Raw genomic sequence first — 14,347 nt, forward strand, 5'->3', positions numbered from 1 at the left:
TGTTTTGTTTCTTGGTGCACAGCAGACCAAGGAAACATTAAGAATACGCCAGAAATAAAAAAATAAGGTGATAACCCCTCAAAATAATATTATGAAGATTTATTTTAAAAGACTTGGACTATTTTTAAGTGTAAGCAAGTGAAAATAACATTATTTGTTCCTTTATTGAATAGAATGCTTAGTTAAAGAACGGATAGATTTGTTTATGCCATCCTTTTCACATGAGTAATAAATCAAAGTTCACATTTATAACAACTTAATATTAGTCATGACCTCAGAAAGGAGTATGTTAATGTCATGCAAAAGTAATACTTTAGTTAGGTCAGAATACCGCAAAAGCAATTCACTTTCACATATTTATATGAATGACTGGAATGCTTGAATCACTGGAATTCTGAAGCTGTTTCTGTAGAATTTTGTATACAGTGTGCTACAATGGTGTAGCTGGCAAATGAATGAAATATTAAAAGAAAATTATTTTTTTTACAAACATTGTGAATTATACTTTTAAAGGGTTTTTTATGGATAAGATGCAAAAAAATCTGCATACTTTTGTTTTGTGAATTTTTCATCCTTGCTTGTACTTAAAGTTCAGTTTATTTAAGAACATTTTGAAGATTTTTTTTATTGTACATAGTTATAATTATGATAATTTTCAGAATTCATTTTGAATCAAGGCAGTATGCTTTCATGTGCGTATATTTACATGGTATTGTGTATTTGTTTATAAATGAAAAGAAACCTGGTCTCTATCTTCCTGTTGACATCAAACAATCCTCTGATATGCAAATTCAGCTCTGGGGAGAACAGATACACAGCGTTTGTTTGGATTGAATCCAAATCTGAGTGAAAGTTATAGTTAAAGAACTGATTTAAAAGCATTGGTTCATTTGAATAAAAACTTATATTGAAATAGTCTTGAACTAAACTTACTATTTTTGGTGAAATTTTATGATCTACTGTATTTCCAGTATATTTTGCTATTGATATTTTAATAATACCGGGCTCTCTCACGTTAGGCTGCATCCTAAGGCAACAACATATCTACAGAGTCAGTTTTTCTGTGTGTGTGTGGGGTTTTTTTTTTAAGACACTGAACAAAATATCACTGTTTCCTTACAGCACTGATAACTGATCTGTACATGACCTTTCTGTCAAGTGTAATGCTGATACTATATGTATTTTATTGACATAATTTGTAAGGTTTTGTTTTTAATAGTAGAGGATCTGATTACTATATGACTGTTAGCATTCCTTAAAAGATTTTTCTAATTTGCTTACCCTTCATATCAAACTAAGTATGTAATATATTTCTCAAGTATAGATAGACAAACAGCAGACTTCTGGGGAAGTTTTCATTTAAGCCTACCTACCTCTGGCAGCAAAGTTTAAAATTGTCAAACTTTCATGTTCTAGAATTGGCTGTTATGGGTTCTCAATATGCAGTTATGGAGAACTCGGCAGCTATTTGCCACCCTTGAATACAGTATTTGAAAGAGATGACCATTGTTAAATTTTACCTAGTATAGCTGTTTAACTGGAAAAAAGTTGAACAGGAGAGGCAAATTGACTGACTGACGTATTTTAAATTCTTAGCCATACACAGTTCCTGTGTTCCCAATTGTACATACTTCATGGCTTCTAAAATTGAGTTACATAATTTTGATGGCTTATGAATGTCTATCCTTGGTATTTGTTTTCTTTGTTCTAGGCTCATGAGAATAAAAGCCTATAGAAATTAATTTTGGTGGTGAAAAACTTCTTTATTTTGAGAATTCCTTTAGTAACTTTTCCTTACTGCTGGCCTTTATCCATTATATGGCAGTTTGATTCTGTACTACAACATTCCACCCTCATTTCCTTCCACTGAGGCTTTTTTTCCTCTGAAAAATGTAACTTTGTTAAATAAACATATGAACTTTTCTTAGGACTGTGCATTTATTTTAAACAGCTTGATATTCAGTATAGTGTTTATTTGTTGATTAATGTCAGCACGTCCTGTGCTGGTATATTGTATGTTAATATTTCAGGGAAAAGTTGAACTTCCATATCTGAAAATAGTCCTAGAAACTTTTGCTCAGATTAAGTGAGCTCTGTCTTAATAGCTTTTAATTAAGAGTTTACCTATTTTCTCAGTTAATTGTGTAATAAGTTTTCAATACTTCTCTGTTTTCTTTATAAAGCATTTTAAGAAACAGAAGAGGTTGATTCCTGAAAGGACAGTTTGGAAGTACTTTGTTCAGCTGTGCAGTGCATTGGAACATATGCATTCTCGTCGTGTCATGCATAGAGGTAACATAGGATCATAGATATTGCATCTTTAACAAGTATTAAATATATATGAGAGAACTTGGCAGGTTCAATGCAAATGATACCAAATAAGATATTAAAAGAATCAATTTTGACAAGTAACTAACACAATGTGTATGTTACTGCAGTATTTTATAAGTAACTTTAAAAATAGAAAGGATTTCCTTTTAAAAGATATATGATACTCCTGGGGGAATTCTGCACCAAAAAATTAAAAATTCTGCCCACAATATTTTAAAATTCTGCATATTTTATATGTCAAAACAACACAATATAATCATGCCAGTTTCAATTATTTTGGTAATTTATTTCAAAATACCTGTCAGCAAGTATGTCTGTAGCAATAGAGACAACAAAAAAGATTCAGGAAGTGTTTTTTGACAAATAAATTCCTTACTAGGTATATTAATACCGAACTTTGAGTAATAATTTAAACTACAATCCAGAAATGTATTTCACACACCCCTCAGAAGCAGTGCAAAGTCTTTGGGGGAGTCGGGGTAACGGAGGAGCTCAGAGGGAAGTAATTGCTGGGAAGGAGCCTGGGAGTGAACCTGGAGGGCTGTTGGGTGTGGGTGGGAGAAGTACGGAACAGGGGTTTTCTTGGGGGGGGGGGGAATTGTTAGGGAGTTGGGGAGCCTCCCCCATGCTGACCCCTAGCCTCTCCCATTCAGTCAGGCACATCTGCACCTGTCCCTGTGTGTCCCTGCACTCCCTTCCCCCTCATGTCCCTGCACCCCCATTCAGCCATCTGTCCTACCCTGTCCCTGCACCCTCCTCCCCCTGTCCCCATGTGGCTCTGTACCCCTACTCAGCCACCCACCTCCCCCTGTCCCCATGTGGCTCTGCATCCCCCTCCTATTCAGCCCCTGGCTCAATGCTGTCGCCCTTCTGAACTCCAGTCTATGTGACCCCCCCCAGTGCCCCTGCGCATCGTGCTCTGTCCATCCCCCCCATGTCCCGAGCCCCTTCACCTGGCCCCGCGGGCAGGGTGCTGTGAGGAACTCAGCCAGTGTGCTCCTCCCTATCTGTGGCTGGCGGCTCCAGCCTGGAGCCAGCTGCCCTCTCTTCTGGCACCACAGTAGCCCCTGATGGGCGAAAGGTGTAACTGCAGCGCTTCCCTAACAGAATTTATTTTCTGCAGAGAAAAAAAAATCTGCCGGGGATATGAATTCTACACATGTGCAGTGGCGCAGAATTCCCCCAGGAGTAATGTAATGGGGATGTTGGTATGGCTACAGACTTCCTTTGGTATGGTATGGATTTGGTGCTATCAGGCAAATCACTAATGATGTCTGGTGATCAAAATAAGTGATGGGGCTATAGGTGCCAGAAACCTCTCATTCCCCAACTCCCCCTTCCACCTGCTGGTGCCTACTCTCCATTCAACTCTCTCCCTCCTATCCCCTCCCACTCTCTCTCCCAAGACTCCCCACCTATTCACCTCTTCTTACCACCCATTCACTTTATACGCATGCATACCTTCTCCTGTATGTTCCTCCACTGTCATACTCCTCTATCTTCCTGTAGCCATTGGCCTACACTCTCTCTCACTCATCCCTACTGCTTCCAATCCTCTTGCCTAATAGTGTGCACCAGCAGCGTCCAGCTCTCCTTGTGAGGTACTGAGCCTCTCCTACCCTTGTTAATTCATTTTATTGTCCTCTCCCTCATCCACTTACCTATGCAGACCTGGAGGAACAGGTCTAGACTGCTTCTGTCCTTTCTCAGTGGCTGCAGGATACAAGTGATGCATGAACTACTTTGCCTCTGAGTTAATCTGAAATTAATCCCTCATAGGCCTGAAATTCCATATCACCATCTGTTATAGAGACTCATAGGTTGGGGAAAAAACTCCACCTCTGCCTCAGTCCTCCCATGCACCCTTCAGTAGACAAACTACACTTGGACCCATCAGTACCTAGTTACCAGCCACCCCTGCAAATTACTGTTCTGGTTATCCTCTTACACATGCATGTATTGAAAGGCCAAAAGTCTGAGATAGTAAGTGTGTGGAAAGGAGGAGATGAAAGCTCACACGTGGTAAGCATGTCTTATAGGGAACCTTAAGTAAGTTAAATGCTGTTGTCATTAACCCATTGAATACTAGCATTTTCCATGTTTCCAGCAAAAGTTAAGAACATGCAGGTCAAGATTTTTTTAAAGAAGAGTGCCTATTGTTATGTTCATACCTAAACTTGACCTGATTTTCAAAAGTTCTGCTTTTGAACAGTTGAGCTGTTGCTCTTGAGCTCAGTGACAGCTGAGGGTACTTGACACTTAAAAAAAAAGCAGGTGAAACTTATTTAGGAGACTAGTGTCAGGTACTTTTAAAAAATGCTGCTGTTGTCTCCAAAGGTCAGGGTTAAGACTTAAATAGTTTGTATAACAGTACCTATTATCAGCATGTTCATGTTTTGTAGTTTTAGAGCTAAAACTGTTTTATGTGTTGCTTGTTTTATTTGTTGTTTTTCGTTGCTCAGTTTTTGTTGCTATAGTGAATTAAGCACAACCAATAAAAGTAACTTGAGTTATAGCCACAAAAGTTAATTAGAATTTTTAAAATCCCAAATTCACATTTTATTAAATGCTTAAAAGATTTTCTAAACAGTACTGTCATTTGATTTGATTAACATTTAACAAAACTACAAACCTCAGTACATGTATTATTGATGATGCAGTAGGTTTTATTGCTAACATATTGCAAACTGTTTTTCTCTTCATAGATATAAAGCCAGCTAATGTGTTCATTACAGCTACAGGGGTAGTAAAGCTTGGAGATCTTGGTCTTGGACGATTTTTCAGCTCCAAAACCACAGCTGCACATTCTTTAGGTAAGAATATCATGCAAAATGATTTTGTTGCAAGATAAAATAAAATAATTTTGTTCATATAAACTTAATTTCTTTATATTGTGTTACCTCAACAGTTTTTTTTTTTTTTTTTTTAAATTAAAGTTGTCCGCCCCTTGGTCAAACCTTATTAAGCTGTAATGATATCTGTTTCACACTCAGTTTCCTGTTTCTTTGCCCTTGGACTACTTAATAAAAGATGTCTGTTTAGAACAAGTCGGTACCTATTGTAAACAGAACATTTTATAGAGGTGTAATAAAAAGTAAAACTAAAGAATGAATTTCAACAGGGTTAAAGACTGCACTGACCCTTTAATTAGCTGTGGAAAAAATACTGTAATCAGGTACGCAAAAGGAATTTATAAATGGAACGTGGAATATTTGCTGGTGACATGCACTTTGAGGAGGTATGAAATGTAATAGGTTAGATATTGCTAAATTAGTTTTTGCTCATATTCTAACAGAACAAAAACAAATATCATGACATTTTAAAGCCAAATAAATACATCTTCCTGTTTAAAAAGATTAGATACCAAAATTAAACTGATTCAATATCACTTGACAAAACATGGTTCCATAGTATTTAGCCAATTTGGGACAGCTGCATATGGGGCACAGATATTCCATTATCTAATCTGGTGCCTGTAAACACAATGTAAAATAGCAAAAAAGTATTACCTTTCTTAAATACATTTTATAAATACATATAATATCATGTTTTGATATTTATATCCTGTGAAGACATAACAGGATTTTTATTTACCATCATGACCTGCACCCCAACCTCCAATTTGTAGTGTCCGAGGAGAATGGGATGGGCAGATCAGGATTTAGAATTTCGAATTGCAAACATTCTTTTAAAAAGTGTGTGGGAGAAAGTACAAAAGAACATCTAAAAACACCCAATTCTTTTTTGTATGGGAATTGGATCACTCATAAAGAGTAGCATTATATTCACCATACCAAAAGCATTTTCAGAGAATTCACATATTTTGGGTATCATTTGAGGAGATTATTTAAAATCTAAAGAGATGGAATAGACTTCTCGAGAAAAATGATACCAAGGGAGGCACAGAGGACCAACAGATTGTCTCTGTTTTTAAAGTGTTGAGGGATAGTCTACAGATTGTTAAATCTAAATGTAAGTACCATAAAGAGGAATAGTTCTCAGTAAGTAATCTGTACTTAGAAAGGAAAATTGTTGTGGGAATGGATAATTAATTGATAGATTGTATTAGGGGATGGTTCTGTTTACTCTGGGGGGAGAAAAGGAAGTTAAATATATTGGTGTGTTAAATTATATATATGTGCTTGAAGCTGTGTATGGAGGGGTGTATGTTACAAATCCAAAATCTAAAATAAATTAGGGGTTCAAAATCCTTCAGAATCTCAGTTAATCCAATCTTAAACAGCATCATGCAAAATGAATGGGAATCTCCACTTAGATGTTGTTGGCCATCTAAACTGAGAATTGCTTTAAAACTTAAACCTGCCCTATAAAAATATCTGTCTGCTCATGACTACCTAATTGCAAGAACGCAGATTATTTCTCATTGACTGTTTAGGTAGAGGTTGTTCTAGATACCCAATAGAATTTTGCAGGATTGCTGAGTTGACTATCTAGTTGTTGTCCATGTTCTGGAGCAAGTCAAAAAAAGAACTAGTTTATTTCATTAATGGCCTAATGCACTATTCACTGAATTCAGTGGACCCCTTGCCATTGACTTCAAAGGGCATTGAATCAGCCTTAGGACCCCTCAGGAGAGCAGCCAAGGCTAGCCAGGATTTAAGACCCATGACAAGATTTTTATTCAGCATAATAGTATCCAAGAGCTCAGGGAGGTTTAGGTAATTGCTGGATTTTAAAGAGCCAAAACAAGTGTATTATAAACTCTCATTTCAGAAAGCAGACTTTACATTCTATAATTTTGGCAGTATAATCAGCCAATTCCCTGTCATCGAGGAAACCTTTGGGACACTCATCTACACATTCCAGTTTTTCTTTTTTATTATAGATTCTTGTCTTTGCTATAAGCAGAAATTGCCACATATCAAGACCAACAATAATTACATGGGTCTCAGTGGAAAAATTGAGATTAAGTGAGTCCATGTCACCGCATATAAAAGACAAAAATAGCGGGGCATCTTCTTTTTACCAGGCTTCCTCTCTCTTGACTTCGTATATAATTTAAAAAACGCCAAATCAAGATTAGATAATATACTATTTTATTTAAAAATATTGTTTTTTGCCTACTATAATATGCCAATGGTGAGTTCAGACAATATTGCAGCATTCTTTTATATTACTTGTCATGGCTTAGGCCCTGCTAATGCCTATAAATAAAACATAGTACATAAAACAGCAATGTGAACAGGCTGCAGTGGGAACCAACACTGTTGTACTCTGTTTGTGGGAGCCAAAAAGTCCTGATCTACAATGTTCAATAGAAAGGGAGCATGCAGAGGAGGTGAAAGTCAGTGATGGAAGGAGAAGAGCTGGCCTATTACTTTGAGTTATAAATCAAAAAGGTAGGAAAGACAAACAGTTGCTTCAACTCTGTTTTTTTAGGTTCACCATGGGGGAGTGGTTTCAAGGTGCTTGGAAACTGAGCTAGGGGGTAAAAAAAAAAACTTTAAGTCCTCTTTTACAAATATAAGAATCAGCAGGAAAAGGAGAAGAGGGCAAAAAAGGTGTTTTTTCAACTGGGGTGCTGGGTTTTGTTGGAGGGTAAGGAGTTGCTTCTTTTTTCTTTCCATACTTTAAACTCAGACCTTATGCCAGGTTTCAGCCTGGGGGAGAAAATTTTGTAGCTGATTTATAAACTCATAAAAGTAAGACTGTACATTGTAAACACTGATATCAACTTTATAATGTCTACTAAGCACTGATTTATCATAATCGTTTTCCTAATATCCTTTCAGTTTTGGGACTGGCTCTGTTCAATATCTTCATTAACGACTTAGATATTGGCATAGAAAGTACGCTTATTAAGTTTGCGGATGATACCAAATTGGGAGGGATTGCAACTGCTTTGGAGGACAGGGTCATAATTCAAAATGATCTGGATAAATTGGAGAAATGGTCTGAGTTAAACGGGATGAAGTTTAACAAAGACAAATGCAAAGTGCTCCACTTAGGAAGAAAAAATCAGTTTCACACATACAGAATGGGAAGAGACTGTCTAGGAAGGAGTACGGCAGAAAGGGATCTAGGGGTTATAGTGGACCACAAGCTAAATATGGTTCAACAGTGTGATGCTGTTGCAAAAAAAGCAAACATGATTCTGGGATGTATTAACAGGTGTGTTGTGAGCAAGACACGAGAAGTCATTCTTCCGCTCTACTCTGCTCTGGTTAGGCCTCAGCTGGAGTATTGCGTCCAGTTCTGGGCACCGCATTTCAAGAAAGATGTGGAGAAATTGGAAAGGGTCCAGAGAAGAGCAACAAGAATGATTAAAGGTCTTGAGAACATGACCTATGAAGGAAGGCTGAAAGAATTGGGTTTGTTTAGTTTGGAAAAGAGAAGACTGAGAGGGGAAATGATAGCAGTTTTCAGGTATCTAAAAGGGTGTCATAAGGAGGAGGGAGAAAATTTGTTCACCTTAGCCTCTAAGGATAGAACAAGAAGCAATGGGCTTAAACTGCAGCAAGGGAGGTCTAGGTTGGACATTAGGAAAAAGTTCCTAACTGTCAGGGTGGTTAAACACTGGAATAAATTGCCTAGGGAGGTTGTGGAATCTCCATCTCTGGAGATATTTAAGAGTAGGTTAGATAAATGTCTATCAGGGATGGTCTAGACAGTATTTGGTCCTGCCATGCAGGCAGGGGACTGGACTCGATGACCTCTCGAGGTCCCTTCGAGTCCTAGAATCTATGATAAAATCCTTAATACAATCCTTCTTTGTTATTTCTTAATTTAATTTCTCTTGGAACTTCTGTTACTAGTTTCCCCAAACTAGTAGTTTCCCCAAACTATCCTTTCTTGAAAGTGGCCTTTCTTGTGGCTATTTCCCACTCCAGCTTTCCTACAGGTGGGGGGAGTTGCATTGTATGTAAGAGCGCAGTATGACTGCTCAGAGCTCCAATATGAAACTGCAGAAATACCTGAGAGTCTCTGGATTAAGTTTGGACGTGTGAGCAACAAGGGTGACGTCGTGGTGGGAATCTGCTATAGACCACCAGACCAGGGGGATGAAGTGGACGAGGCTTTCTTCAGGAAACTAACAGAAGTTACTAGATCACAGGCCCTGGTTCTCATGGGGGACTTCAGTCACCCTGATATCTACTGGGAGAGCAATACAGTGGTGCTCAGACAATCCAGGAAGTTTTTGGAAAGCGTAGGGGACAATTTCCTGGTGCAAGTGCTGGAGGAACCAACTAGGGGCAGAGCTCTTCTTGACCTGCTGCTCACAAACAGGGAAGAATTAGTAGGGGAAGCAAAAGTGGATGGGAACCTGGGAGGCAATGACCATGAGATGGTCGAGTACAGGATCCTGACACAAGGAAGAAAGGAGAGCAGCAGAATACGGACCCTGGACTTCAGAAAAGCAAACTTTGACACCCTCAGGGAACTGATGGGCAGGATCCCCTGGGAGAATAACATGAGAGGAAAAGGAGTCCAGGAGAGCTGGCTGTATTTTAAAGAATTGTTATTGAGGTTGCAGGAACAAACCATCCCAATGTGTAGAAAGAATAGTAAATATGGCAAGCGACCAGCTTGGCTTAACAGTGAAATCCTTGCTGATCTTAAACACAAAAAAGTAGCTTACATTAAGTGGAAGATTGAACAAATGACCAGGGAGGATATTGTTCAGGCGTGCAGAAGTGAATCAGGAAGGCCAAATCACACTTGGAGTTGCAGCTAGCAAGGGATGTTAAGAGTAACAAGAAGGGGTTCTACACATATGTTAGCAACAAGAAGGTGGTCAGGGAAAGTGTGGGCCCCTTACGGAATGGGGGAGGCAACCTAGTGACAGAGGATGTGGAAAAAGCTAATGTACTCAATGCTTTTTTTGCCTCTGTCTTCACGAACAAGGTCAGCTCACAAACTACTGCACTGGGAAACACAGTATGGGGAGGAGGTGACCAGCCGTCTCTGTAGAAAGAAGGGTTCAGGAATATTTAGAAAAGCTGGACGAGCACAAGTCATGGGTCTGGATGCGCTGCATCCAAGAGTGCTAAAGGAGTTGACGGATGTGATTGCAGAGCCATTGGCCATTATCTTTGAAAACTTGTGGCGATCTTGGGAGGTCCCGGATGACTGGAAAAAGGCTAATGTAGTGCCCATCTTTAAAAAAGGGAAGGAGGAGGATCCGGGGAATTACAGGCCAGTTGGCCTCACCCCAGTCCCTGGAAAAATCATGGAGCAGGTCCTCAAGGAATCAATTTTGAAGCACTTTGAGGAGAGGTAAGTGATCAGGAACAGTCAGCATGGATTCACCAAGGGCAAGTCATGCCTGACTAACCTAATTGCCTTCTGTGATGAGATAACTGGCTCTGTGAGTGAGGGGAAAGCAGTAGACGTGTTATTCCTTGACTTTAGCAAAGCTCTTGATACGGTCTCCCACAGTATTCTTGCCAGTAAGTTAAAGAAGTATGGGCTGGATGAATGGACTATAAGCTGGCTAAATCGTCGGGCTCAACAGATCAATGGCTCTATGTCTAGTTGGCAGCTGGTATCAAGCAGAGTGCCCCAAAGGTCGGTCCTGGGGCCGGTTTTGTTCAATATCTTCATTAATGATCTGGAGGATGGCATGGTTAGCACCCTCAGCAAGTTTGCAGATGACACTAAACTGGGAGGAGTGGTAGATACGCTGGAGGGTAGGGATAGGATATAGAGGGACCTAGACAAATTAGAGGATTGGGCCAAAAGAAATCTGATGAGGTTCAACAGGGACAAGTGCAGAGTCCTGTACTTAGGACAGAAGAATCCCATGCACTGCTACAGACTAGGGACCGAGTGGCTAGGCAGCAGTTCTGCAGAAAAGGACCTAGGGGTTATGGTGGATGAGAAGCTGGATATGAGTCAACAGTGTGCCCTTGTTGCCAAGAAGGTTAATGGCATTTTGGGCTGTATAAGTAGGAGCATTGCCAGCAGATCAAGGGATGTGATCATTCCCCTCTATTCTACATTGGTGAGGCCTCACCTGGAGTACTGTGTCCAGTTTTGGGCCCCACACTACAAGAAGGATGTGGAAAAATTGGAGGGAGTCCAGCAGAGGGTAACAAAAATGATAAGGGGGCTGGAGCACATGATTTATGAGGAGAGGCTGAGGGAACTGGGATTATTTAGTCTGCAGAAGAGAAGAATGAGGGGGGATTTGATAGCTGCTTTCAACTATCTGAAAGGTGGTTCCAAGGAAGATGTATCTAGACTGTTCTCAGTGGTAGCAGATGATAGAACAAGGAGTAATGGTCTCAAATTGCAGTGGGGGAGGTTTAGGTTGGATATTAGGAAAAACTTTTTCACTAGAGGGTGGTGAAGCACTGGAATGGATTACCTAGGGAGGTGGTGGAATCTCTTTCCTGAGAGGTTTTTAAGGTCAGGCTTGACAAAGCCTGGCTGGGATGATTTAGGTGGGGATTAGGTCCTGCTTTGAGCAGGGGGTTGGACTAGATGACCTCCTGAGGTCCCTTCCAACCCTGATATTCTATGATACACACAAAAAAATTAGTGAACTACAAATATTGTCCAATCACCAATCTATCTTTTCATCTAAAAAAAATTTTTTTAACTACACCAGCAGAGTATATTCAGGTTTTCATATATAAAGAAATATACTAAAATTCTCCTTAATTATGTATTATAAGTTCTAAATTTAAATGGTGGTGCCTTTAATTGCAACTTTAAAAAAAAACCTATTCAAGCTTCAAAATAAATGTAAGGATTTTAAAACAAATTTCAATAGTTAAAGTGGTCTGGCTAAGCTTAGGTAATGGCATTATTAATTGTGTACAACCTTATCAAACAAGTAGGTGTGTGTGTGTGTGTGTGACTTTTGAGATTCTTCCTTTTTAAAACAAACAGAACCACTGAGTCAATCTCCCTTTTGGTAGAAGGCTGGTCATAATACCCACTGAAGTTGGAATGCACTTCACCTGGGTTGGTTAGGAGGGCATTTGAGAACAATATAGGATACACTTCCCTCATTTTTTCTCTCCACCAACCTTTCCAGGGCTGAATGCCTTTCCTCCATAGCACACCTTATGGCCTTTATTAGAAGCAAGGATCAGCCTGAGTTTTGGATCTCTGCATGCCAGTACATGGCTCTACAGGTGACAGCCTGTAGTCGTGTCGTAGTTCCAAATCAGATTTATGTTTGTGCCTATTCCCTTTACCTACACTTTTAAGTTAAATATAATAATGGTGTTAGTAGTAGCCATAGCATTCAGAAATGTAGGTTAGGATTCAGTAGAAAACAAATAGAGCACTTCACATCTTCAGTGAAACTTTGCTTTGTTGCTGGTAGGCAGCAGAGTATCTCACAACCTCCACCCATATGGCCAGATAGTACTTTCTGGGGGCAGGAAGGAAGATCAGAAAGGCCCCCAAACCCTGCAAAACTACCTAGATGCACTGAAAGCACAGGGCTATCTGCATTTTCTAGTGATGCCACACTGGCTTCAGCACCCCCTGACTTTCATCTCCATGGCATCATAGTGCCAATGGAGCTATGTTGCCAGGGTTGGATGGTTATGCAAAATGAACATGGACCACAGACAAGATAATACAGCTACCCTTGATCCTCCTCCACCTCCTTACATATTGATCTATGGACTTGTGATGGATCCTCTGTGGGTCCAGGAGTTGGGAAGACAATGCTGCAGTGAAGACATGCACACATCCCTTTTTGATGTGGGCAGGGCCAGGTGGCATGCATGCATGCATATGATCCTTCAAACTACCCCATAATTTGGTAGAACGAACAGTCTCAGTTTATGGATGAGGCTAGTGACTGGCAGTGCTTCGAATTCATCTCATTCTGAGGAGGAGCAATTTTGAGCTACTTTAAAAGTTTAGCAAAATAAAATAAAAAATGAGAAGCTATTCTTTAATCTACAGAGTACATGTGTTCAACTAAGGCAAAAGGTTCCATGCTGTTTTGAGAGCACAAATGCCAACTAATCCAATAGATTCATAGACTTGAAGTCCAGGAGGGATCATTGAGTTCTAGTATACCTAGTCTATGCTATTTTGTTCCCTGTATGTTCTAATGCCACACTCATCACTGTAGCATCTGAATATCTTCTAGTAGTGTATTTTTTAAGGAAAGTGACTAACACCTGTCACATGTCTTGTTCTCTCATCCTGTACTCAGGGGGAGAAGCCTGTACAATTTAATGTCTGGTTTCGGTAGGTGGTTTTTTTGTTTGTTTGTTTTTTGTTTTAAATACATGTTGCATTGTATTTGATAGAGAAGGCAGGGCCAAAGAAATTTGCCTTGTACTTGGAGTGGAATGTGGTGAGGTTTATGATGGTCCTTAGTTCCTGGGGAAGTTCATTCTACAGTCTCAGAACCAGCCACTGAGAAAGTTCTGTCTCCTTCGCAGATAAGCTAAACCCTCATTATATAGAGTTCCATTGCTCTAGAGGAGCAAAGTTGTCAGTCTTCATCCTGGAGCTTTAGGTGGTCTTCTAGATATTGTAGGGCCAGGCCATGGAACACCTTGAATATAATATGATGTGACCTTCCTCCTCCCCTTGCATAGGTATCCTTTCTTTCTTACCACTCTCGTCTCCTTTTTCCCTGCCATAGTCACAAAAGTTGTCTATTTTTCTCTTCTAACTCCTACACGTGCCCCAGTGACCCCATCCTGTTTCCAGATCTCTCATGTCCACTCTCATCTTCTCCTTTGTCTCTCACTCCTCTCTGGATCTTTTTCCTTACAATGCAAGAATGCTTTAGTCTCCCATTTAAAAAAAAAATACCAACACCCTTGACCCCACTTGGCTCTCCAGCTATCACCAAATCTCCCTTTCATCTCTAAGCTCATTGAATTTACTGTCTGATTGTTGTTGCCGTTCCTCTCCTGCATTGTCATCCTAGACACTCCTCAGTCTGACTTCTGCCTCTTTCACGCCACTGAAACCACTCTTACCAGCATCAATGACCTCTTCCTAGCCAAATCTTAGAACCACCACTTAATCCTTATTTTCATTGACCTGTCAGCCACCTTGGACTCTT

General features: G+C 39.8%; 1 protein-coding gene across 2 annotated transcripts in view; it reads left to right on the plus strand.

The window, feature by feature from the left end:
- The window catches only part of LOC112115861 (serine/threonine-protein kinase Nek7), a 129,228-nt gene that overhangs the window by 90,777 nt on the left and 24,104 nt on the right, over positions 1-14,347 (plus strand). For both annotated transcript variants that reach the window (XM_026655469.2, XM_026655470.1), the window contains exons 6-7: positions 2,184-2,292; positions 5,037-5,144. In XM_026655469.2, coding sequence (XP_026511254.1) covers positions 2,184-2,292; positions 5,037-5,144 — 217 coding nt within the window. The remainder of the gene's footprint in view (positions 1-2,183; positions 2,293-5,036; positions 5,145-14,347) is intronic.

This window comes from Terrapene carolina, unplaced genomic scaffold, assembly GCF_002925995.2.
Source record: "Terrapene carolina triunguis isolate 2854851 unplaced genomic scaffold, T_m_triunguis-2.0 Scaffold210, whole genome shotgun sequence".
Taxonomy (NCBI): Eukaryota; Metazoa; Chordata; order Testudines; family Emydidae; genus Terrapene; species Terrapene triunguis.